The sequence below is a fragment of the Equus przewalskii genome, unplaced genomic scaffold, assembly GCF_037783145.1.
Source record: "Equus przewalskii isolate Varuska unplaced genomic scaffold, EquPr2 ChrUn-10, whole genome shotgun sequence".
NCBI classification, from domain to species: domain Eukaryota; kingdom Metazoa; phylum Chordata; class Mammalia; order Perissodactyla; family Equidae; genus Equus; species Equus przewalskii.
Genome location: NW_027228747.1, coordinates 851,413 through 877,361, shown reverse-complemented (window position 1 = coordinate 877,361; position 25,949 = coordinate 851,413). Strand labels below are relative to the sequence as shown.

Here is a 25,949-nt window from a genome sequence, read left to right as displayed (position 1 = left end):
CACTTTCTTCCTCCATATCTCGCGTCATCCTCCCATTGACCCTGTGAGGGAAAGCAGTATTATTGATATTATTTTATCATCATTTAATTTATAGTAGGAAAGTGGAGAGAGGTGGGGACTTGCCCAAGGCCACAGAACCAGACCTGTATGACTACAGAGCCCCTATTGTTTTGCTTGTGCTCTCTCCCCTTTAGGCAAGTTAGCCCCGGGGCACCTCCCTTCTCTTGCCCCACTTCCCGGCCTGACAGGAGGATGTTGGTGTCCTTTAATTTCCCAGCCACAATAAGATCTGAGTGTGGCTGTTTGGCCCCATGTCCTGGGTCATGGCTGGCTCCAGGCCGGGGTGCGGAGGGGCGGGGGGGAGAGAGGCTGGGAGGGCAGGTGGAGCCAAGCGCTCCCCCTAGAAGGGAGGTAAGATGTGCTGGCCTCCTCACGCCTGCTGTGCTCTCCTCTCAGTTCCTCCCGAGCAGCCCCAGCTCTCCTGCTCACGGAAGAGCCCCCTCAGCAATGTTGGCTGTGAGTGGAGTCCTCAGAGGCCCCCCTCCCCGACGACCAAGGCCGTGTTACTGGTGAAGAAGTTGTAAGTATCTTGGGCTAGGCTGCGTGTTGATGTCGACTCCGTCCCTACAGAGGCCCTGGGAGTGGTGGGGGCTCTCAAAGGAGCCAAGTGGGAGTGGCCGGCCACTGAGTCCAAAACTTTATCGCTGGGAAGTAATTACTTTGGGATGAGGAAGAGGGAATGAGCGAGGGGACTGAGCCTTCAGATCCAGTGCTCACCCTGTGCTGGGAACTTCGTCCTGTTAACTCTCACGATAGCTCTGGGAAGTGGGGGTTATTTTTCTCCTTTAACAGATGGAGAAACTGAGGTTCAGAGAGGTTGACTGACTGATTTATTTAAGGTCCTCTAGCTAGTAAGTGGCTCTTCGAGGAATCAAACTCCAGCCTGTCTGATCTCATTCAAAATACAAAGGTTTTGGGCGTTGCTCTGAAGAAAATGCACATACGCCCTGGAGGGGAAGGGCAGCCAGCTCGTTATCAGTGTCCCGACTGTGTGAGCACATCAGGGTCTTTCCATGACAAAGGCAGGTGAGAGGAAGTGCAGATAGGATGGGGAGAGGGAGCCGGGGGCTGTGGGGCAGGAAGTCCCACCTGCCAGGAGGCTCTGGAGACGCACAAAGTAGCGGGAACTGGGGTGAGTTCAGGCAGAAGGAGGTAGAGGATGCTGAAAACAAATGCCTGTCTGCAGTTTTGTCTGTCTCCAGCCCAGAGCCAAGGTCCCCTTAGTCCAGATGTTTGTAATTAAGTTTGAGCTGTCAATCATCAGAGTATCAAAAACTCCGAGCAGTGACTTCAAGAGGGTGGTTAGGTTTCCACCTGGTCTGTCTCCACAGAGTCTGCTGGCGGTAATATTTATGCTTTGGTCTCTGCGCAGAAATGTGTAGATTGCCCATCTGTAGATGACGCCACTGCCACTGTTAACCCACATTTCAAGTAGGGAAGATCAGAAATGTCCACCACCCCAAGCTGGGTTTGCATATAAATTGTTTGGGAGCTGGAAGGCATTCCTCCAGACAGGATGTTCTGCACGGTGGCCAGCAGCTGCCCAGACCAGCCCACGGAAAGCTTATTCAATTGACACTCCAACTAGAATACTTTGTCTGTTGACAGTGAGAGTGAGAGAACAAGGCATTTTAGCTTACACCCTCCTCCTGCCAGTAGCCAGCAGCACTTGCATCTTCCTCCTGGGCCGTGGAGCATCAGCACCTGCATCGAACTGAGGAAGGGGAGGTGGGGAGTAACTGTGAGAGTCTCAGGGACCCCAGAACCCACTTAGGCCCCACCTGGACCCTGCCACTGCGGGGGCTGAATAGGAGGTTTTGTGTGTTCTGCGCCTTTTCTCTTGGTATGTGTGCACAGTCACACCTGCACCCCACTGCGCTTGCTCACTCATTTTTTCCACAAGTGTTTGGTGAGTTCAGCATCTGCCGTGGGTTAGGTGCTGTACTAGGGCGGAGGGAGAGACACGGGGCAAACGGGATTGGGCCCCTGCCCTCAGACCCCACAGGGGGACACCCCTGTAATCTGGCTGATGACCCCACGTCTCAGTGTTAGGGGGGATGGAAGCCTGGATTGGTGGGAGGCGGGCTCTAACTGAGACTGGGAGGGTTGGGGCGGGCTTCCCAGAAGGAAGGACTTTGTCCTGGGCCCAGGGTTCAAACCCGAATCAGAGGTTGGTGATTCGTCCCGGCAGTGGCAGGGCAGAGGCTGCCGTGGGCTCACACGCTCACACATGTCATAAGTGGATGAAGTCTCAGGCTTCCAGGCCAGGTGAGACGGTGTCTTACTCACCTTGAATTTCTTCAGTCACCCAGAAGTCTTTTCTGGGCTCACCTGCCGGAAATGCTCCCACCTCCTTGCAAACCCCGTAGCACTCTGTGCTTCTGGAATGACATTTCTCCTGGCTGTCCTAGTCATCGAAGGGCAAGTCTTTTTTGTTAGTGCCCTGAGGCCAGGATGTGGCCTCTTTTGACTCATTTCTGCATCCCCCAGAGTGCCAAGAGCACAAGACACGGCAGGAAGCCAGAATGCCCCGCAAATCTGATGCCCCAGAGATTGAGCTCACCCTTTGTTTGGGCATCTTTGAACCCCCCACTGTGCCAGGCATTAAGCTAGATGTTCTACACTCATTTTTTCAATTAATCCTCACAAACCCTTATGAGGTGGGTACGGTTAATATTCTCATTTTCGTGTGAGAAAACAGAGGCTCGGAGAGGTTGGATAATTTACTCAAAGTCACGAGAGCTACTAAGTGCTATTAAGTGTGGAGTGGGGATTCAGACCCCAGGGTCTGAGTGCGGAGCCCAAGCTTCTAACCCCTGCTCCCCGCCTTCTCTCCTGTCCTGAATCAGTGCAGAAACTGAGAGCGAGCCCTGCCCTTGTTTTGTGTCCGACAGTCAGAACAGTCCAGTGGAAAACTTCCAGGAGCCGTGCCTGTATTCTCAGGAGTCCCAGAAGTTCTCCTGCCAGTTGGCCGTCCCAGAGGGAGACAACTCTTTCTACATAGTGTCCCTGTGCGTCGCCAACAGCGCTGGGAGCGAGTCCAGCAGATCCCAAACATTTGAGGGTTACGGAATCTGTAAGTCAGCCCTCCCGGGCCTCCCTCTCCACCCTCCAGCTGTCTCCTTCTCTTTGACTCAATGCTCCTCATATGCTTCTCGGAGGGCCAGGGAGGGGCTGGCTGAGGGTCTCGGTGAGCCGCTGTCTTTTGGGCTTTTCTCCTCAGAGGTCCGACTGGCAGATGAGGGCCCTGTCAAGATGTGCGTGAGGAAGCGGTCTGGGTGCTGGAGGCAGTATGGGTCCTGCCACCTGGGGGCTGCAGAGTCTTTATGGGTCTTTCCTCTGAACCATCCTTGCTGCCACATAGGAGCCACACTCCTTTTTCCCACAGTGCAACCCGACCCACCTGTCAACATCACGGTCACCGCTGTGGACGGAAACCCCCGCTGGCTCAGTGTCACCTGGCAAGACCCCCCCTCCTGGAACTCATATTTCTACAGGCTACATTTTGAGCTCCGATACCGGGCTGAACGGTCAAAGACATTCACAATGTGGATGGTAAATTCTTATTTTACTTCTGGACAGAAAAGTGCCCGTAGATACTCGAGTAGTAGAAAGGGTACCAGAAAGGAAGCATTGGGTTCAGCAACTCCCTACCTGCGTGGCCTTGGATAAGACTCTGAACCTTTTTGAGCCTCAGGTGCCTCATTTATAAAATCGGAGTAGTAATACCAGGCCAATCTCCCTTCACAGGCCTGTTTGTGAGGCTGAGAGTGTGCCCTGGGAAGAGAGTTGGGATATAAGCATGTCAGGGGGGTGGCTTGCAGGATCTATAGTGCATGGGGGTGGGGGCAGGACTTACAGCCTCTCCCTGTCCTGTGTTGGCCCAGAGGCAACCCCATCTCACTGAGCCTCCAGGGCGGTGTGAGCCTTTGGAGCATCTGTGCCCAGCTGAGTCACCCACTGGACCTGAGATGGGGAGCAGCTGAAGGGCAGAGGTGGCCAAGGGCACCTATGTCCCTGTGGAGCCGCCTCACCAGCGCCACCCAGGCCCCACCCCAGAGTCACTGTGTCTCCCACCCTCAGGTCAAGGAGCTCCAGCATCACTGCATCATCCGCGACGCCTGGAGAGGCATGAGGCATGTGGTGCAGCTTCGGGCCCAGGAGGAGTTTGGGCATGGCCTGTGGAGCGAGTGGAGCCAGGAAGTCATGGGCACCCCTTGGACAGGTACTGTGGTGGGTGCAGAAGGGATGTTTCAGCTTTGTTACTATATCAGTTATCTATTGCTCTGTAACAAGTCACCCCTAAACTTGTGGGAAAACAGCAACCATTTATCTGCTCATGATTTTTTTTTTTTAAAGATTTTTTTTATTCTTTTTCCTTTTTCTCCCCAAAGCCCCCTAGTACATAGTTGTATATTCTTCGTTGTGGGTGCTTCTAGTTGTGGCATGTGGGACGCTGCCTCAGCGTGGTTTGATGAGCAGTGCCATGCCCGCGCCCAGGATTCGAACCATCAAAACACTGGGCCGCCTGCAGCGGAGCGCGCAAACTTAACCACTCGGCCACGGGGCCAGCCCCTCGTGATTTTGAAAATAAGTCAGCTAGGCACTTCTTGTGCTGGTCTTGCCTGAATCACTAATGCGGCTGCAGCAGGCCTGCACGGGCCAAGATGGCCTCACCCACGTGTCTGATGGTTGGTGCTGGCTGGTGGCTGGTCGGTTCTCCCTGTGGCCTGTAACCTGCTAGTAAGGCCAGCTCAGACTCAAGGCGGGGGAAACCTCTCCAAAACTTGATGGGAGGAGCTGCAAAGAATTTGCAGCTATATTTAACCTACCACAGTTATTAATGCTTTTTATTTCTAAAAAGATGTTAAAGGTAATAGTAATTGCCTTTGGGGAATTACTGAATTTAGTGTTTTTTTACAGAACATTAAAAATTCCAGAAAAATGTGAAGAATAATTATCACTAGTATTCTTACCACCTAGAGAAAACCAGTGAGAACATTTTACTATGCTTTCCTTTTCCTAGGTACCTTTATATGTTTGTGTGTGTATATACACACACACACGCACACACACAGTCATGCGCCGCATAACGTTTGGTCGGTGGTAGACCACATGTAGGAGGGTGGTCCCATAAGATTATAAAGGAGCTGAAAAATTCCTACCATCTAGTGACGTTGTAGCCATCATAACGTCGTAGCACAATGCATTACTCATGTGTTTTGGTGATACTGTAGGTAAACAAACTTACTGCACTGCCAGTTGTAGAAAAGTATAGCACATACAATATATACAGTACACAATACTTGATAATGGTAATAAGTGACTATGTTACTGGCTTATGTACTTACCATACTATACTTTTTATTGTTACTTTAGAGTGTACTCTTTCTACTTATGAAAAAGTTTACTGTAAAACAGTATGCCATGTCATGCCGGCAGGAGCCTCATATATCTTGTGTCTGCCGCATCTCTCTTTTTCTTTTTTTTTCCTTTTTCTCCCCAAAGCCCCCCAGCACATAGTTGTATATTGTTAGTTGTGGGTCCTTCTAGTTGTGGCATGTGGGACGCCGCCTCAGCATGGCTTGATGAGCAGTACTAGGTCTGTGCCCATGATTCGAACCACCGAAACACTGGGCCGCCGCAGCGGAACTTGCGAACTTAACCATTTGGCCTTGGGGCTGGCCCCTGCTGCATCTCTTGATTGCATCATTTTCTCTTGTGCTTGATTTGGTCTCGTGTTGTTTTGTTCATCATGGCCCCTAAGTGTACAAAATTCACTGCTGATGTTGCCAGTAAGAGGCCACTGTCAAGTGATTGACCTGGAAACAAAATTAAAAGTGATTAAGGTCTATGAAGGTGGAAAACCATGATGCTTATTGCTTGCCAGTCAGGCCTGTCCCCTTCCACCATAGCTACGATCTTGAAGAACAAAGTGATGGAAGCTGTTAAAGCATCTGCTTCATTGAAGGCAATGAGACCAACAAAAATTTGAGAAGAGCCTATATCAGACATGAGAAACTTCTAATGACCTGGATTGAAGACCAGACACAGAGGCGTATCCCTCTCAGCACCGTGATGATCATGGCCGAAGTGAAAGTTTGTTTGTGATGTTGAAGGAAAAGGCTGGACCCCACCATAATGTTGAATGCACTGCCAGCTCTGGGTAGTTTAAACAATTCAAGGATTGTTATTCATTATGTAGTGTGAAAGTGGGTGGCGAGTCTGTGACTGCTGATGTGAAGGCAGCTGGAGAATTTTTGGAAACTCTAGATACACTTATTCTAGGGGAAAATTACTTGCCAGAGTAATTCTCTTGAATTGCTATGCTAGCGAAATGGAGAGGTACTGTTTGGAGAATAACATACCTTTTAAGATTTTACTTACTGTTGATGATGCTCCTGAACATCCTCTCTTTACTGGTGATCTTCATCTCAATATGAAAATGGTGTTTCTTCCTCCAAACACCACCTCTTTGATCCAACCATTGGATCAAGGGGTTCTAGCAGCTTTTAAGGCCTGCTGCCTGAGGAGGACCTTTGCCTAGGCTGTTGCTGCAACTGAGGAAGACACTGATGCAATTCTGGAAGGGTTACAATATTTGCGGTTGCATCAGGAACCCTGCTTGGGTTTGTGGTGATGTCACCAAGGAGGGTATGAATGGCATCCGGAAGAAGACACTCAAGAGGGTCGTCCAGGACTTCAAAGGATTTGCCAAGGGTGAAGAGGTTGCAAAAATCAACAAGGCTGTGGTTGAGATGGCAAACAACTTAACCTGGGTGTGCATGAGGATGACATTGAGGAGCTCCTAGAGGTGGTTCCTGAGGAATTGACTAATGAGGAGTTGTTAGAACTGGGACAGGAACGCATAGCTGAAGAAGAGGCAAGAGAAAAGGAAACTGCAAGAGAAGAAAAAGAAGAACCTCCAAGAAAATTGAGAGTGAAGTGTTTGGCGGAAGCTTTTGCAGACCTCAATAAGCTCCTTAAAATGTTTGAAAATGTGGACCCCAGTACCAAAAGGTTTTCATCAATAGAGAGAAATGTTCGTGGTGCGTTATCTGCTTACAAGCAAATCTATGATGAAAAAAAGAAACAAACCAAGCAAACCACCGGGGACATATTTCTGAAAAGAGTGACCCCTCCTCAAGAAGAGCCTCAGGCATGTCCTTCAGGAGGTATTCCAGAAGAAGGCATCGTTATCATAGGAGACGACAGCTCCGTGCGTGTAACTGCCCCTGAAGACCTTCCAGTGGGACAAGATGTGGAGATGGAAGACAGTGATATTGATGGTCCTGACCTTGTGTAGGCCTAGGCTAATGTGTGGGTTGTGTCTTAGTTTTTAACAAAAAACTTTAAAAAATAAAGAATTTTAAAAACAGAAAAAAGCTTTAGAATTAAGGATATAAAGAAAGAAAATATTTTTGTGCAGCAGTACAATGTGTGTGTGTTTTAAGTGTTATTGCAAGAGTCAAAAAGTAAAAAAAATAAGTTAAAAAGTTTATAAAGTAAAAATGTTACAATAAGCTAAGGTTAATTTACTATTGAAGAAAGAAAATACTTTTTACTAAATTTAGTGTTGCCTAAGTGTACAGTGGCATAAAGTCTACGGTAATGTCCCAGGCCTTCACGTTTGCTCGCCACTCACTCACTGCCTCACCCAGAGCAACTTCTGGTCCTTCAAGCTCTGTTCGTGGTAAGTGCCTTATACAGGTGGAACATTTTTTATCTTGTATACAGTATTTGTACTGTACCTTTTCTATGTTTGGATATGTTTAGATACACAAATGCTTCCCACTGTGTTACAGTTGCTTATAGTATTCAGTACAGTAACATGCTGTGCAGGTTCGTAGCCTAGGAGCAAAGGGCTATACCACATACCGTGGGTGTGTAGTAAGCTATCCCGTCTTGGTTTGTGTAAGTGCACTCAGTGTTGTTCACACAGTGATGAAATCGCCTAAGGACATATTTCTCAGAACATATCCCTGTTGTTAAGGGATGCACACCTGTATATAAAATATTGCAAGAATTCCCAGGTTATTAAATATTTTTTGGAAATATATTGTTTAGTAACTGCATGGTTAATTTTAATTTTAATTTTTTTAACCCATGGGAATTTTTTCTTTAATTTAAAAAATTTTTTTCATATTAATACATGCCGATGGCAAAGAAACAAAGAAGGGCTTATAATAACAACCAGTGTTGCCTCCCCAACTCCTTCCCATTTCCAGTCCTGCTTTCTAGAGGAAGCTTCTTGACTTTCTGTTTCTAGTGCTTCTGTTGGTCCCTCCTTAACTCTGAACAACAATCTAATCTGGCTGGTTTTTTGTGTGTTTTTTCCCCCTGAGAAAACAACTTGAGATATTATCTTTGACTCCTTCACTTGAAAGATTAAGATTTAGCAGACCTAGATCCAGTGCAACAATCTCCCTGACTACACCCTAGAGAGTGGGCATCCAGCCTCTTCTTGCATGCTTCCAGAGATGGAGAGCTTACTACCCCTTGTAGCAGTCAATTCCATTGATCCCAGTGTTCTTATTATAGAATGGCTTCCAGCCTTGCTTCAGTGTCGGGTCTCTTTAGCCTAGAAGCATAGCTGAACCGAATTGGTTGTTCTTAAATACCAGGCAATTAATAAAAAGAATAAAACATGGGGCCGGCCTAGTGGCATAGCGGTTAAGTTTGCACTCTCTGCTTCAGTGGCCTGGGGTTTGCTGGTTTGGATCCCGGGTGCGGAGATGCACTGCTTATCAAGCCATGCTGGGGCAGCTGTCTCACATATAAAGTAGAGAAAGATGGGCGCAGATGTTAGCTCAGGGCTAATCTTCCTCAAAAAAAAAAAAAAGAATAAAACACCCCATTTATTGAGTATGAATGGATGAAAAGGAAAAGATAGAGATCACATCAATTGCCCAGACCCATCCCTACCCCTGCCACTTTCTCCCAGCCCTGGGCCAGGGAGAAGACTTTTTTGTATAGGCTATGCAGAATGCATAATACATAAATGGATGCTGTGATGTGACAGCTTTTCCTTCTCCCTGGCTTTGCAGTATGGGGTCCTTGTCTTTCCTGTTCTGGGAGAGCCGGAGGAGTGGACTTAGGGCTTAGTGTGTCTTCCTAATTGGATGCACGTAATGTCAAGTGCAGGCTCAGATCCCTATTGGTGCTTTCCCGTGGCCTGTCCATCAAGAGCAGGAGGCAGCTCTCCATTGGACCCTCTTCTCAAAAGCTTATTTCCTGCCAAGACTTTGACAAGGAGGGTGGCCTCACTTCTGTATCTTACTTAGGAAGACGATTTAAATGAATCAGAACGTCCTTCAGGCCAGATTGTGTTGACCTGTGTTTTTGATTTGTATACGCTTTGAGCCAAAACATGGTCATTATCGGAATGCTGAACATTAATGTGGTTTTGGGAGCCTTTGCAAAGGGAGGGAATTATTTACAACATTGTGCAGAGGAAATGTTCCAGACACAGGCCGACACCTGTTTACCTTTTATCCCAACCACTTCATTTAGATAGTCATGAACCGATTTAAGAAATCCTGTTTTTGTTAGAAAGCTCTTTCTTTTTAAAAATTTTTAATTGTGGTAAAATATGCATAACATAAAATTTACCATTTTAACCATTTTTAAGTATACAGTTGAGTGGCATTAAGTACATTCACATTGTTGTGCAACCGTCACCACCGTACATCTCCAGAACTCTTTTCATCTTGCAAAATTGAAACTCTATATCCGTTAAACATTTAACTTCCCATTCTCCCCCTCCCCCCAACCCCAGGCAGCTATCATTCTTTTCTCTGTCTCTATGAGTTTAACTACTCTAGGTACCTTTTCTAAGTGGAATCGTACAGTCTTTGTCTTTCTGTGATTTGTTTATTTCACTTAGCGTAATGTCCTCAAGATTCATCCATGTTGTAACATGTATCAGAATTTCCTCCCTTTTTAAGGCTGAATAATATTACATTGTATGTATATACTATGTTTTGTTCGTCCATTCATCTGTGGATGGACACTTGGGTTGCTTCCACCTTTTGACTGTTGTGAATAATGCTGCCATGAACATGGGTATAAAATATCTGTTCCAGTTCCTGCTTTCAATTCTTTTGAGCGTATACCCAGAAGTGGAATTGCCACATGATGTGGTAACTCTGTTTTTAATTTTTTGAGGAACTGCCATACTGTTTTCCACAGTGGTTGCATCATTTTACGTTCCTATCAGCAATACACAATGTTCCAATTTCTTCACATCCTTGCCAACACTTGTTATTTTCTGTGTTTTTGATGATAGTCATCCTGATGGGTGTGAACTGGTATTATGGTTTTGATTCTCATTTCCATAATGATTAGTGATGTTGAGCATCTTTTCATGTGCTTATTGGCCATTTGTGTATCTTTTTTGGAGAAATGTCTATTCAAGTAGAAAGTTCTTTTTCCTGTGAACCCAACTCTGGCCTCATTGGGCTTTGTTGTCTGGGGTAACCCCTGACGAGTCTGCTAGTTTACTCTGAATTCTTCTGGAATTCCCAGAGGACCTGCATCTGCTTGGGCCTGTGTTCCCAGGCTGTTGTGTGGGATGGCTTGTGGGTTCCTCACCTGTCTGAACCTGATCTCATTTGTGGATGTCCTCTTTACATTGTTGACGTCCTCCCTCTGGTGGAAGATGGTGTAGCGGGGCACAGTATCCAACTTTTCAGCCGCAATTCACTGTGCTTCTGCGACTTGCTAGAGTGACCATGTGAGTTCATTGAGGACACTTGGCTTCTTCTCACATAGGCAGCTGAAGAGTTTGAGCTCCCCATCCTGTACCTGTGTGGTTTTGGGGCGAGGGGAGCTTCAAAACCCTAGTGGTGAATATATCCAAGAGAGAAGCAAGCCGCTCCCCTCTCTGCTGAGGGCAAAGTAAGAAGAACTTGGGTGATTCTGATGCAAGAGGGATTTCGGTTGGAAATTGGGGAGCATTTCTAGAAAATGAGACGGAGGTTAGAACACTAGCTTACGTGTGTTTTACGGACGGTGGAGTGATTTGGCTGTTTGGGACATGTCAGTGCACTAGATTCTGCATCTGTGGGCTTCTCAACCCCAAGGACCTCCAGCCCTTGAAGCCTAGGTGGACAGGACACCCCTGCCTCTCAGCCTAGGTGTGGGGTGGTGACACAGGTCATGGGAAGTACATTGGATCTGGGAATCAGGTTGTATGACCTTAAAATTAGTTTGCCTCTCAGAGCCTCAGTCTTGTCGTCTTTAAATTGGAGGTGATATGACTCATGTTGTCCCCTTTGGAGAGTTTTTATGAGTCCAGTGGAAAACATTCTTTAGAAATAATAACTCGTCCTGCAAATGTAGGGGGATTAGCAATGACAGCACAGTGTTGGTCAGTTCTTGGGGTAAAGGGTATGGGGCTATGGGCATCCCAGAGTCACTGCCCTGGATACCATCCTGGATCCACTGAATCGGAATCTGGAGGGAGATGTAGAATGGGTAGTTTGAGACAGCTTTCCCAGTGATTATAGAATGTGCTGGAAGTCTGGGGTGGTGGGGGCATCCCATTGTAATGCAGTATGGTAAGGTTGTGGAGCAGACTTCTTGGGGCGGTTTAGAGAGGGCAGGAAAAGCTTCATGGAGGAGGTGACATTTGAGTTGTGTCTTGGAGGATGTGTAGGAGTGTCCCAGGTGGAGAAGGGGGATTGTAGGCAGAGGGTACAGCAGGTACAGACACATGGGCTGTGAACAAGGGGAGGGCTGCTTGGTGAGGCTGGAGCACAGGTGTGTGTGTGGGAGTTCCGAATGGGGCAGATGGAGGCAGACCTTGGAAGGCCCGAGTGAGAGGTCACGGTGGGAGGTAGAGGGGTGGGCGAGGGGGCTTAGGAGACTGGACTTCAGCAGGTGCTGCCCCCTTGAGGCTGGGGCCTGGCCGCACACAGCCTGTAGCCCTGGTGAGGTTCCCCATACCAAGGGAGGGTGGGGCTGGGCCCTGAGTCACACCGTCTTGGGGACCCTGCTCCGGCCAGCAAGGCCAGGTCACGGCCGATAGCACCTGCTGCAGTGAGTCATCGAGACTGTGGCCCTGATGTCAGGGCGGGAAGAAGAGGATACTCACTGATAGGGTGGCTGGGCTGCAGCTCTTTCCAGAGTGAGAGTTCTCCCAGAATTTATCCCTTCTGATTGCACTGACAGGGCTGCCATCAAGCAAGTCTGTGGTCCCCAAGAGCCCCTGTGCAAAGGGAGCTTGGGACAAAGCGCCTGGGAGAAGCCCTTTAGGCATGAGAGGGTTATTTCTTGCTCCTCACAAATTTCTTTGACTCCTTCTCGTACACTGCTCACCTACACCCAGAAAATCGTTAGGAGCCTGTGTCACAGGTCGAGAGCAGAGTGAATGGGTTCTTGGGAATGACTGATGGGAGGAGGTGCTAGAGGTTTGCACTCAAGGCCTTTGGGGTGCCCTGAGGCCAGGGCTGCGGACTCTCTGGGCAGGTGGGTGTCCCCTGCCTAGGTCCCTGCTGCTGCATATTGTCATCTCAAACCCTCTGGCCGTCCCATTCTGGGGGAGTTCTTTTGTTCCTCTCCACCTCCAAGGGGGAAATCCTGTAGCTGAAAGAGCACTGGGCACACCTTTCTGAAGCGGCCTTGCCCGGTTCTCCTGGATGTGCCATCCCCTGCCTCTGTTGTGCTGTGTTGCACAGCGCTCCCAAAGTGCTCATTCCCCTGGGTGACCTTACCACGTCCACTCTGCATTGTAGCTGCTCAGGGCGCTGGCCTGGGAGTCAGACGAACTCAGGTCTGGTGGCTGGCCCTGCCCCTTACTGGTGTGACCTTGGGGAAGTCCCCACCTGAGCCTGTTTGCTTATTCGTCAAGTGGAAGTAGTAATGCCTGCCCCAAAAACCCAAAAAGCCTGCCTCCCAGAGTTGTTGTGAGGATCAAAGGAGATGGAGAGCGGTTAGTGTAGGGCCTGGCACATGGTAAGTGTACGGTAAAAGCCAGCATTTCTCTTAGTCACCTGTGTCTCCAGGCCAAACCTGTCTCTTGAGCCCTAGATTCATGTCTGCTCCGCCCAGACATCAGCCCAGGTCCCCCCTCCTGTGCCTCACGCTCAGCACAACCCAAACCAAATACATCACTTGCCTTCGCCAACCTCCCTGCGTTCCTCTCCAGCGAAGGGCAGCACCACCCACCAGCCATCCAAGCCAGGACATCCCCGGGACGTCAGGCTGGACACCGCCCTCCCTTGGTTCAGGTCCTTGTCACGTCTTGACAGAATTCTTACAACAACCCCTCCTAACCCGTCTCCTGTCTCTGGTGTGTGAGCACCCATGAGTCCCCCACAGCACTGCCTCAGGCATCTTGCTAAATCACAAGCCTGCATCTGTCACGCCCTGACCTACAGCCGTGGCTCCCCATCCCTTTTCCGGTGGAGTTCACACCCCTGAGCTTGCTGAAGAGGCCTTCTCCAGCTGCCCGCCCACCTCTCCTTCGTGCCTGGCCCTTCCTCACGTGTCTCTTTCCCTCCAGGTGGACTGAACCTGGCTTGGCACTTTTGCATGTGTGTCCTCCCGTCCTCATGCCGTGTCTTCATGTGGTCATCTCCGTTCTTCCTTCCACGCTCATCTTCACATCACCTCCTCCCACATCCTCCCTGCCTGACCTCTGTACCTAGCTCAGAGGTGCCTATACCATGGGACGTCACAGGTCTGTAACGTTTCAAAAAGAATTTTGGGATCAAATAAGGTTGCCAACTTTTAATTTTGCTAAGTAAGGATGTAAAATTAAACAATTAAGATGCTGGCCTGGTGGTGTAATGGTTAAGTTTGTGCACTCTGATTCGACGGCCCAGGGTCCACAGGTTCGGATCCCGGGCGTGGACCTAGACACTGCTCATCAAGCCACACTGGCGGCGTCCCACATACAAAATAGAGGAAGATTGGCACAGATATTAGCTCAGCAACAATCTTCCTCACCAAAAAATAAACAATTAAATAAAAAGTAGCTATTGCTATTTACCATCACCATTGTTTCATGAAAGAGGATAAAACAAGAGCATATGGTCAGAATGAAGGACACTCTGGCAACCTTACACCATGCGGAGATCCACGCTGCCTCATTCGTATTTTCCTTTGGCCTCAGACTGATAGACTTCTCTGCAGACCATCATGGGTGGTGTTTGGGACCCAGCTGGAGGTGATTTATTTCTCCTAAGGAGACTGTTAGCTCCTCGGTGAGAATTTTTGGTGTTTTGGGTTTTTTTTGCTTAAATGGAGGAGCAGTGATTAACCGTCTGGTTGGTGGTTTACAGGCTGTGAAGTGGAGGGCGGGAGGGAGCGAGCTCAGAGTGGAAAGTGCTGCCTGGCGCTGCCCGGCCTGTGGGTTCCCCCACCCCTTCCTGTGAGTCTCTGGCTTTGTGGTTCATCCCTCTCTCCTTGTTCCCTCATCTCTGCCACCCTCTGGCCTCTTTTTCTCTTTTTTTTCCCTCTTTATTCTCAGCCCACTCCTATTTTCCCTCTCTGTAGTCCAACCCCTGAGCCCCACCCATATCTTAACTGGTCATAATATACAATTTAAAAATATTTTGGGGGCCGGCCAAGTGGCATAGTGGTTAAGTTTGAGTGCTCTGCTTCAGTGGCCCAGGGTTCACAGGTTCAGATCCTGGGTACGGACCTACATACCACTTATCAAGCCATGCTGTGGCAGCATCCCACATACAAAATAGAGGAAGAGTGGCACAGATGCTAGCTCAGGGCAAATCTTCCTCACACACACACACAAAATCAAAACTGATAAATATTAAAAACAAAATTTTTGTTAGAAAAAAATGCTTTATGTTCTCTGTTCTTAATTTTGAGAGTCAGGTTAGTTTTTAAATATTGTGTGCCGGGCCAGTGCTAGGTCCTTTCAGCATGATCTCAGGTGATCTGTGCCGGAGGGAGCCATTCCTGTTAATTAGAAGTGAAGAAACAACACCTAAAAGAGGTTGTCTTGACCTTGACCAAGGTTACATATCTGGGATGAAGGCCTCTGCCATCTTTTGTATTGGATTTCTCTATTCCAAAACCCAAGTGAGCAAGCCCAAATCAATTCTCAACTTAACAGAAGTTTCTTGTTTTAAAAATTCATGTGAAAAAAAAAGAACCAACAACAATAACTCATGTATTGTCTTCTATTCATCTCACTTATTGGATTATGGTCATTCGTCATTCATTCATTTTGTTATGAATATAAAATACATCTTCCAATCTTGGAAATATTAATCCAGGGAAAACACACAGCAGCAACCACTGTTAATGTTCCTAACAGTCTTTTTTTCCCAGTGATTTTCTATAATTGAAATTTTACTAACTACACGGTTTTTCAGCAAGATGCCGGCCTGTGTTAAGGTCTGAGTTTCAAAAGATGAGTAAGATACAGTCCCTGAGTTTGAGAAATGTTCAATCTAGAGATAATTTTTTAAATAAAGAAAAAAAAATCATTCTTGGAGCCAGAAAGCTTTACCACTTATTTCTTACAAAACTTTGGGCAAGTTATTTAACCTCCCCATGCCTCAGTTTCCCCATCTGTATAGTGGGAATAACGACGATGCCCATCTCAGAGTATTGTTGTGAGGATTAAAGGAGTTAATTCATGTCAGTGGGTAGAATGGCACCTGGCACATAGTGAGTGCTCAATAAATGTTAGATATTCTGTCATTGTGGCTCTTGTTACCACCACCATTGTCACTGCCACTGTCACCTCCTGGCACACAGGGGGCACGCGGGGGCCAGTGAATGATAGTGCCTTCCCCTCTTTTGTCCAATATACTGGCTGAAGTGGGGCGTTAGGAAATAGAAAGTACTTGAGGAGAAATAGAAAATACCTTTGTCTAAACAGAAGAAAAAGTGCTCCCTAATGTTGGCACTGTTCCATAGACTTTCTGAGCCCCAAGTTCTTTGTAAAATTGGTAGAATAGCCCCTGCCTTGCATGATACTGCGAAGGTGACGTGAGATGACAATACAGGCAAACGAGCCACCTGGACTGGCGTATGGTAAGCCTCAACAAAGGTTGCTGCAAGAAATATTAGTAATATTTTCTTAGTATGCTATTAATATGGTCAATCTAAGTTACTTTGCCCTGAGCCCGTTTCTTCGTCTGTAAAATGGAAATGATTAGTATTAATAACGATGTAAAAGTTGCTCCACCTTCCATCTCAGGGAACAAAATGGTCTGAATCAGGGGTCCCCATGATCATCTTGGAAGCTTTTAAAAAGTCTTGTTATGTAAGACAATTTTATTCTGCATTAGAAAAATGTTATTCATCCTGGTAACATTCCTGGGTTATTTGAGATAAAATTCCAACCACTTTACTCCCGGAAATCTGAGCCTCTAAAGGTTAAACGTCCTTCTCTGGACCACAGGCCATGTTGGGGGTCAGAGCTGAGGGTGGAAGCTGTGTGGGTCTCCTTTTCTTCCTGAAACATCTCTTGGTGTGGGGTGCTTTTGAAACCCCTGGTGTCTGACTCCCATCCCCAAGGTCTTGAGGCCGCAGGTCTAGGATGGGGCCTAAAAGGCCACAGATGATGCTGAACATGGCCGGGCTTGGGAACCGCTGGACCAAATGACCGTCCATGGTCAGCCATGTTTTCTATCTTGTGCTGACCCCCATCCCCTGGTTTTAGTTTTCATTCTAGCACCCCCGTATCATTTCTTCATCCTTCAGTCGCCCCCTGCTATGCATCTAACTGCTCTCTGCTAGGCTGAGCTGGGAGGAACAGAGAGGAATAAGAGGCTGGGTCCCTCCGGTTTATTCTACGCTGAGTTTGGGCTAACTTTCTGTGTGACCTTGGACAAGTTGCTTTCCCTCTCTGGGCCTCTGTTTCCTCTTTGTACAATGGGTGAGACTGAACATGCTCTTATGTCCCCTCCAGTGATGCTAGTGTCTGTTTTTCTCCCCTCCTGGGGATGGCACACTCCCACCGAGAATTCTCTCCCGAGCAGAAGCAGGATCACCCTCTGCTCCACCCCCTTGTTGGTCCTTATGCTACTCCCAGCTCAGGGAGACTTGACATCTTTGTGTAAACCATTTCTGTGTTATTTTTAACTTCTTGATGGAAAAATGATGAACTGAAAAGAAAATATTTTAAAATCCAGAGCATTCCACCACTGCCTGTCACGGTTCAGCTCCTGGTCCCTTGGGCCCACGTTTGCGGCTGAGCCAGTCTCGTGTCAGTACTCTCACTTTGATGCGTGGCCCCTGCTGCCTGGGGGTGTTCTGCAGAAACATGTTCCCATGGAGGAGGAGGGGCCTTGTCGGGTCGTCTGGTCCACATCCCTTCTCGGGCAAAGTGTACCAACCCACCCAGGCAGATGAGAACTTGTTTATTTTAAATTCTTTTTATTGCAGAAAGGTGCATAGAAGGAAATGAATGTTTTTAAAAAATTAAATTAAATTTTTTCCCCAGTTTTATTGAGAGATAGTTGACATACATTACTGTATAATTTAAGGCATACAGAAGGGTGATTTGGTTTACATATATTGTGAAATGATTACCACAGTAGGTTCAGCTAACATCCATCTTCTCAATTGTATCTTCTCTAGATACAATAAAAAGAAAAGAAAGAAGAAAAAAGGAAAACAATTTTCTCCTTGTGATGAGAACCCAATGATTTATTCTCTTAACAACTTTCCTGTATATCATACAGCCCTATTAGCTACCATCATCATAATCAAAATGTTAACAGTGCTTCTCTCTGGGCATGTGTATCCTTCCAATTTTTTCTTCCTGTGTGTAAATACGTATTATTTTATGTAATTTAATATACAACAAATAATGATATAAATATGTTCCTTTAGAAACTTTGGATCAAACTATATGGACTTTTTCTAGCCTTGCATTTTTTATATATTACGTCCTTGACATTTTTCTAAAATATTTTTAAAGGCTATTGCAGTATATGGCTATGTCACAATTTATATAGTCCCTTATGGTTGTATATTTGCTTATTGCCAACATTATGCTCTTTTAAATAACATTGTGAAGAACTCTATTCTCCTTCTGCAGCCCATCAGGCAGGATTTCAGGGTCCATGAATCATTAATAATGACCCTTACTTCTATCCACAGAACCCAGGAGCCCTGAAGTTGAGACTGAGGTGTCCCCGTCCACACAGGTGAGCTCATGTTCTTGTGAAAGAGTCAGGGCAGCAGTGCCTAAGGGTTTGGATGGTGGGCTGGCACCAGACAGGATTTGGTTCAAATCCCAGCTCTGCCACTTACTAAAAATGTGGCCGTGGGCAAGTTACCTGTCCTTTTCCTTTTTGAGGAAGATTAGCCCTGAGCTAACTACTGCCAATCCTCCTCTTTTTGCTGAGGAAGACTGGCGCTGAGCTAACATCCGTGCCCATCTTCCTCTGCTTTATATGTGGGACGCCTACTACAGCATGGCTTTTGCCAAGTGGTGCCATTTCCGCACCCGGGATCCGAACTGGCGAACCCGGGGCCACCGAGAAGCAGAACATGTGCACTTAACCGCTGTGCCACTGGGCTGGCCCCCTTACCTGTCCTTTTCAAGCCTCTGCCAAACAGGGTAATAGCAGTGCTCTTGCCCAGGGCCTTTGGGGCCAAGTAAATTGTGGAGCGGCGCTGGCCTGGCTCTCAGAACTGCTCTGCGTCTAGTGGCTGCTGTTTCATCTCTGGGCTTTTTGGGCACCACTGACGGCTTAGCTCATGACGCGGATTCAACTCATCCGAGCCCTTTCCCCCATGGACGCCTGGTGTCATAATTTTCTGGAAAGAGGATTACCTCTGAAGCTGCCTAACAAATCCTTGAGTAATCCAATTTCCCATGCAACTACATCTCCTCCTGTGGTCCTTAATTCCCTAAACGCTAAGCTAGGAGGCTTGGCCCCTCCTGGAGCTGGGCAGCACAGGGGAGGAGCCTGGGTCCCGCCCCTTACCCATATTCCATGCTGGACTGTCCAGGCATTGGCAGAAGCAGCTCCAGGGTGAAGCCCATTCTTCTGGGGCTGGAGAGCATCCAACACAGGGTGTAGGGGAACTGACACTGACTGAGAACTTGCCCAGCCCTACTAGGCTCTGAGCCTTGCATTTGCTATCTCATTTGATCCTTACGTTAACCTAGATTCAAGGTGCCAAGGATGGTCGTGCCTGCAAAGGAGTACAGCTGACAGCCACATGGATTAAGAAATATGCTCAAGGTTACATAGGTACTAAGTGGTGGATCCAGGATTCTAGTCTGTGCTTTTCCCAGTAAGTGGTGGTACCTCTGTCCTGGCAGCAGACCCATGGGACAGCTGCTGCTTCAGCATATCTGTTGATATCTCCTCTGGGCAAGGTGCTGTGCCCTTCAGCTCTTGGTGGAGACGCAGTTGGGAAGAAATCCCCACCTTGAGCAGGGAAGGTGTAGATACAAATAAGGCCAATAATAGTGCAAAAGTTGAGAGTGATAGGTCAGAAATGGAGAGGTCCATGAGACAGAGAAAGGAATGCCTTGGGTGGATCAGGGAGTGGGTTAAGGAGAGGTGGCACCTGAGCTGGGTCCTGAATGATGGTGGAATCTGCTGAAATGGGCTTACAGTGAGGAATGTCTCTTTTAGGCATCTACTACTAATGAAGACAATGAAAATACTCTGTTTAAAGATTCTGCAAATGCAACAAGCCTCCCAGGTAAGGACTGGATATTTTTATATTCCTATGGTCTATGGGGCACAAAAGTCCTGTCTCTGTAGAAAGTCCTTTTTCATTTGGAAATGTTGGCAGAGGGCCAGTCTGCTGAATGGAAAAGGTCAATGGCAGAAATGTTCTTTTGTTACTTAATACATTCAAGTTTATATTGTTAGCTAAGATATAGTGAGGGGACCATAAAACAAATGTGACAAATCAGCAAAATATTTCAGAATTGGCCCAGAATACAAATGAGTGTGCTACAAACAAAATTACTGGAGTCTGAAATGGAACACGTGTGGAAGGAAATCTTTGTTTTGGGGGCCCTTGATTTTGCTTCTGTTTCTCTATACCTGTAAGACTGGGAAAAGTTATCAACATTTGCAGCAAGAAAGATTAGAGGGGCCGGCCCCATGGCCGAGTGGTTAAGTTCGCACGCTCTGCTTCGGCAGCCCAGGGTTTCGCTGGTTCGAATCCTGGGCACGGACATGGCACCACTCATCAGGCCATGCTGAGGTGGCGTCCCACATGCCACAACTAGAAGGACTCACAACTAAACATACACAACTATGTACCAGGGGACTTTGGGGAGAAAAAGGAAAAATAAAATCTTTTTTTAAAAAAAGAAAGATCAGAGGTCCTATGTTTGTTTTCCCATGTGTATGGGACTCATGGAGTCCAGACTCCATAGGTTCAGTAGATGAGCAGCTCCATCTGATGGCTTTTGGGCTTTCTGAGGAAGTCCTTGGCCTTGTTACCCTTACCTGGGCAGACTGCTGCCTGCACCTGCTGCTGGCTACCCATGCTGTGCCATCCTGGTTGCAAAGCCTTTCCTAGTGCAGGGCCCCTGGGGAGGACCTACTAAATGCCTGGGGCTACGCTCTGCCTGCACAGCTGTAGACTCAGAGAACTGAACCCATTCCTGCTCTCCAGGAGTCTACAGTCCAGTGGACAGGTTCTGGCAGAGAGTAAAGTAGCAATCGTAACAAAGAGCAGAGTGTGAGATAAGCCAAAAAGGAGGCATGGAGAAACTGTGGAAATTAATAAAAGAAGTCTTAACCAAATGGGAGTCAGGAAGACCTGTAGGAGGAGCTCTTATGCCCTGTCAGACATCAATTACAGAGTGGCTTGCATCTTGGACAGGAAGTAAAACTACTTTACTACTGAAGGAAGATTTCTCTCCCCACCTGGCAACAGCCCAGCCAATGAGAAGCTGTTGCCACCCAGAACTGCTACTTTCCCCCAGTGGACTTTAGAACAGCCCCTCCCTAATCCCCCTTTTTTCTTTATAAAAACAGCTCCCCTCTTAAAGATTTTATTTTTCCTTTTTCTCCCCGAAGCCCCCCAGTACATAGTTGTATATTCTTTGTTGTGGGTCCTTCTAGTTGTGGCATGTGGGATGCTGCCTCAGTGTGGCTCGATGAGCAGTGCCGTGTCCGCACCCAGGGTCTGAATCAACGAAACCCTGGGCCGCCAAAGCAGAGCGTGTGAACTTAACCACTCGGCCACGGGGCCGGCCCCAAGGCAGCTCCCGTCTTTTGTTTTCTGGTTTTGCCTGTGGTTTGCCATAGCATGCACATCCAGAATTGCAATGCTTTTGGCTTTTCCCAAATAAACTTGTTTTGAGGACAAAATAACAGGCAAATTTGCTTTTTAAGTTGACAGAAGCAAAGTGGAATTTAGAGACTTGAGAGAGCATGTTGAGTTGGGGGAGTCACAGAAAGCTCATGGGGGAGGTGCCGTTTGAAATGAGCCTTGAATAATATGGGTGGATGGTCCGGGCAGCAGTTCAAGAGCTGCTGTGGAGGAGGGACCCTCCGGTATGCCTCATCCACTCTCACTGATGATCTCATCCAGCTCCATGTCTTTAAAGACTCCTGGGGCCTGATGACTCCCAAACTTCTGTCTCCTTCCCTGATCTTTCCACTAAGACCCAGACTCACGTATCCACTGCCTGGCTGACAAGTCTACCTGGATACTTACTAGAAATCTGAAACTTAACATGGTTGACAGAATGCTTGATGCCTTCCCACATCTCCAGCCCAAATCTTTTCTTCTCCATCTTCCTCATCTCAGTAACTGGCACCATACTCTGTGGGTTTCTCAGGCCCGGGAGAACAGGCGTGCTTCCTCTTCTACCCCTCACCCCATGTCCAGTTCCCCAGCAGGTCCTGTCGGTTGTACCTTGAGACATGTCCAGAAGCTGACCACTTTTCACCACCTCCCCTGCCAACACCTGATACAGCCACTGCTGTCTCTCCTCCTGCAGGACTTTAGGAGCTGCCTGCTGGCTCACTAGCTTTTAGTCTTAACCTCGAACAGACTCTTCCTCTTCTAGCAGCCAGAACGACTCTTGAAACACAAATCTAAGCTGTCCCTGTCTCACACCATCTTCCCTAGAATAAAAGCCAGAGTCCTGACAGAGGTCCCAGTCTCTATGGAATGGGGCTCCCTATCTTTAGATCTCGCCGCCTCCATTCTCTCTCTCACCCACTCTTCCCTCCTTGCTCTTCCACTCATGCTCTACCTCAGGGCCTTTGTACTTGCTGCTTGCTGTGCCTGGATGCTCTTCCCCCAGCCTCCAGGTGGCCAGCTCCTTTATACATCCAAGCCTCTGCTCAAATACCCACTTCTTGGGGAGGCCTTTCCCCACTACCCCATGTGATGGAGCCTCCCCGCTGTCACTCTCTCCCTATCCTGTGCTTTGCTTTTCATCATGCCCTTGTCATTACTGATGTCATATTACATACTTGTTTGTCTGTATCCCTTTATTAGAATGTAAGATCCAGGAAGGCTTTTCTGTCATCCTTTTCTCTGTAACCATGAGACTTAGAACAAAGACTGGCATGTGATAGACAGTGAATAAATATTTGTTGAACAAAAGAAGGAACAAATACATAAGGTGATGGAATACTAGTAAATGGGTAAGCCAAGCATACTGCTTCCTTTAAATGGCTGTCTGCCAAGAGATGTGGGACATACTCAGAGAAACCTGTTCTTGCAGTCAATGCTGCCTCCCAATCTGGACTCATGGCAAAGCCTGCATCCACTGGGCACCTGAAGTGATGACTGGCAGGCGGCATCTTCACCAGCAGGGGCAGAGGACCTGAATCCCGAGTCCATGGGACTGCAAATGTAGTCATGCCCTGCATAGTGACGTTTCAGTCAACAGCAGACCATATATGACGGTGGTCCCATAAGATTAGTACCGTATAGCCTAGGAGTGTAGTAGGCTATACCGTCTAGGTTTGTGTAAGCACTGTAGGGAAGAAAGAAATTTTCCTCTACCCTTCTGGTTTCTTCTGATCTAATAATTAAATTGACATGAGACAGGTTGGCAGGAGAAAAACAAACAAAAGTTTAATAACATGTATACATGGGAGAAACCCAGGAAAACCCAGTAACTCCCCCAAATGGCCGAAGCCCTCCCCTTGAATTCCATCCTCAGCTAAAGACAAAGGAAGATGTTGGGGGTGGGGAGAGTCAGAGACTTCAAAGGGAAGGAAGGCAATTCAGGTAGGTGAAAAGGAGCAAATGTTTGGAAAATAAGTGTTTGTCTGGCTGCACAGAAACAGTAGAACACAGAGGGAAGCCCAAAAAACAGGCTTTTCGAGGTTCCTCCCTGTCTACCACCTGGTTCACAATATTCTAAGGTGGTAGCTCGCTTCCTGAGATGGGTTTTTTTAATCTGAATTCTTTTAGGCACTTAGGGGGAGGTAACCAGAAAACTTTGTGAGTCTTTTGTTTCTTAAAAATAATCAGCACAAAATAATCCTCATGTCAAAGAGACTCATTTTGGGGTGCCAAATTTTGTTCCCTTTCAATACACTTTATGATATTCACAAGATGACAAAATCATCTAATGGCTTGTTTCTCAAAACACAGCCCTGTTGTTAAGTGGCGCATGACTGTATCTGCCTTCTCAGCAGGAGAGATTGATGGTCTGGCTTAGACGTACTCTCTGTCCAGTCCGGGTCTCCCTCTGGCAGCCGTGGGCAGGAGCTTTCCGTGGAAGGACATGGTTGCTTGTGAAGCTAGTTTGTTCTTTCATTCATTCAAAGAAATATTTTGGTGAGCCTGCTTTGTGCTAGGCACTGGGTGAGCAGTTGGGAGAGTAACAGCGAAAGAGACACATGTGGTCCCTGTATTCAGGGAGCTCAGTATAGAGGTGGAGCTGGAGAAGTCACCAGGTGGGGCACTTACCCAGCTTGGAGTGGGGCCACTTCTCAAAGGAAGTGACATCACCTCATCTGAGACCCAAAGGCCAAGGTGGGACTGGATAGCCAAGGGGGCCATGAAGGTGGGCAGAGCATTCCAGGAGAGAAGAGAGAATATATGGAGCGCCTTTGGAGGAGAAAGAACGTGCCCTGTGGAAGAACGAGTGAAGCTTGTATGGCTGGGGCTTGAGTACCAAGTGGGGAGACTGGCAAGAGATGACACCTCAATGGAGAAAACTGCACCCAAATACTTGATTTAAAGCACCTGAGCCTCCCTGATGTCGTCCTCAATGGAGCTGCCATCAGTGAGGTCCCCAAAGCTTCTGTTTCTTGCACCCCCTCTATGCCTTGTAGGGGCAGGCTGAACGCCACTAGAAAAGTCACTCTGAAAGTGAGTGGGAGTCTGTGGCTGGCCGCAGGAGCTCAGAAGCTCTGAGCTTGAGGTGTACCTCTTGCCAAGTGGTGGAATCCTGGGGTCTTTCAGAATTATGCTGGGGGTGACTCTTCCAGTGTTGGCTTTGGCCAGAAAACTGGCAAGCCTCTTAAGTGGCCTGATGGTTAGCAGAGCTGTTTCCTTCTCCAGGCGTGTTTCCTTCTCCAGACTTCTCCAAAAGTCTTGAGGCTTTTGACAGCACCAGCTGAGTGGGGTTTTTTTCTTCTTTTCTTTCCTCTGCTCCTCTTCCTCTTCTTTTTCTTCATCTTCTTTTTATTTCTAGTGCAAGATTCTTCTTTGACATCACTGCCCACATTCCTGGTGGCTGGAGGAAGCCTGGCCTTTGGAACGCTCCTCTGCATTGGCATTGTCCTGAGGTGAGATGGCTCCTGGGGGTGGCCCTGTGATGTTCTCATTTTCTTATCTAGCTGGCTTTGCCTGTGCTAGGATGGTGGCAATGGGTTGGAGAGCCATGAGTGGATTCAAGACATGTTTTAGAGGTAACATTGACAAGATTTGATGACAGATTAGATGAGGAGAATGAAGGAGAGGGAAGAGTCAGTCTGACCTCAAGCTTCTGGCTTCAGCAATTGGGCAGATGGTGGTGTCATTCACTAAAACCGGAAACACTAGAGGAAGAAGAGCTGAGGGAAGAGCAGTGATTCTATTTGGAACCATGGAGTGTGAGGAGCCTGAGAAAATCCCAAGTGGACGTGTCTGGCAGACAATTCGTCTTGTTGCCAGCGTGTAGATGGTAGTTGGAGCCATGGGAGAGAAAAGTTGTGTAGAGGAGGAGGAACTGAGAAAGGGGTAAGAAGGGGTGGCCTGGGAGGGAGGAGAAGAACCAGGAAGACCTGGTTGTGAAAACTGAGGGAGAGACTGTGTGTTAGGTACTGAAGAAACACCTTAGGCTCTGGGATTACAATGGAACATGACCTTTCCTCTCCTCCAAGAGCCGTACTAAAATGACGACAGTACCACGGAGAAGCACCACAACAGAAGTGTGTACACAGGTCAATCTGAGGTACCTGGCCAGACCTCCTTAGGAATATTCCATATCTCAAAACAAGCAGACCTAGAGAGTCACCTTTAAGTGCTGGGTCCTAGTGCTCTCCCCTGCCATGGTTGGGAAGCACTCAGGCTGAGCTGGTGTCCTGGCCGCTGCAGCACAATGCTCGTTTCATCTCAGTCTTTCTCTCCATCCGATCATTAGTGTTATCTTTCACTCCCAAGGATGCAGAATAATCAGCTAACAGTCGTCCCAGTGAATGGACAATAAAGAAAACTTACGATGTTCAGGATTTTACAGCAGGAGCTCGCAATTTCACATATGCTGAAGGCCTAAAAGTAGTCAGACTGGGCCCTGGCTTTGGGCAGTGGTTAATTATGATAATACAAGTGGAGGAGAAACTTCCCCCTGACCTTCCTTTCTCTTAGCTCGTGTGTAACTTTCAAGGGACTCTAGTTGGTGATTGTGAGAGGTGGGCTTTGAGGGTGTTTAGGAAGGAAGGGTAAGACCTTGGCAGGGAGCTTTCCACACATTAGCTCATTGGATCTTCACAGTGACCCTGAACTAGCTTGACCACCAAGGT

General features: G+C 47.6%; 1 protein-coding gene across 9 annotated transcripts in view; it reads left to right on the top strand.

Moving 5' to 3' along the window:
* IL6R (interleukin 6 receptor) overlaps positions 1-25,949 on the top strand; it is a 61,282-nt gene that overhangs the window by 18,414 nt on the left and 16,919 nt on the right. For 3 of the 9 annotated variants that reach the window (XM_070607395.1, XM_070607391.1, XM_070607394.1), the window contains exons 3-9: positions 457-580; positions 2,955-3,136; positions 3,449-3,615; positions 4,144-4,285; positions 18,148-18,194; positions 19,641-19,710; positions 24,641-24,734. In XM_070607395.1, coding sequence (XP_070463496.1) covers positions 457-580; positions 2,955-3,136; positions 3,449-3,615; positions 4,144-4,285; positions 18,148-18,194; positions 19,641-19,710; positions 24,641-24,734 — 826 coding nt within the window. Of the gene's footprint in view, positions 1-456; positions 581-2,909; positions 3,137-3,448; positions 3,616-4,143; positions 4,286-13,567; positions 13,838-18,147; positions 18,195-19,640; positions 19,711-24,640; positions 24,735-25,949 lie in introns of those variants that run through there. The other 6 variants (XM_070607393.1, XM_070607390.1, XM_070607392.1 and 3 more) reach the window with 4 other exon arrangements.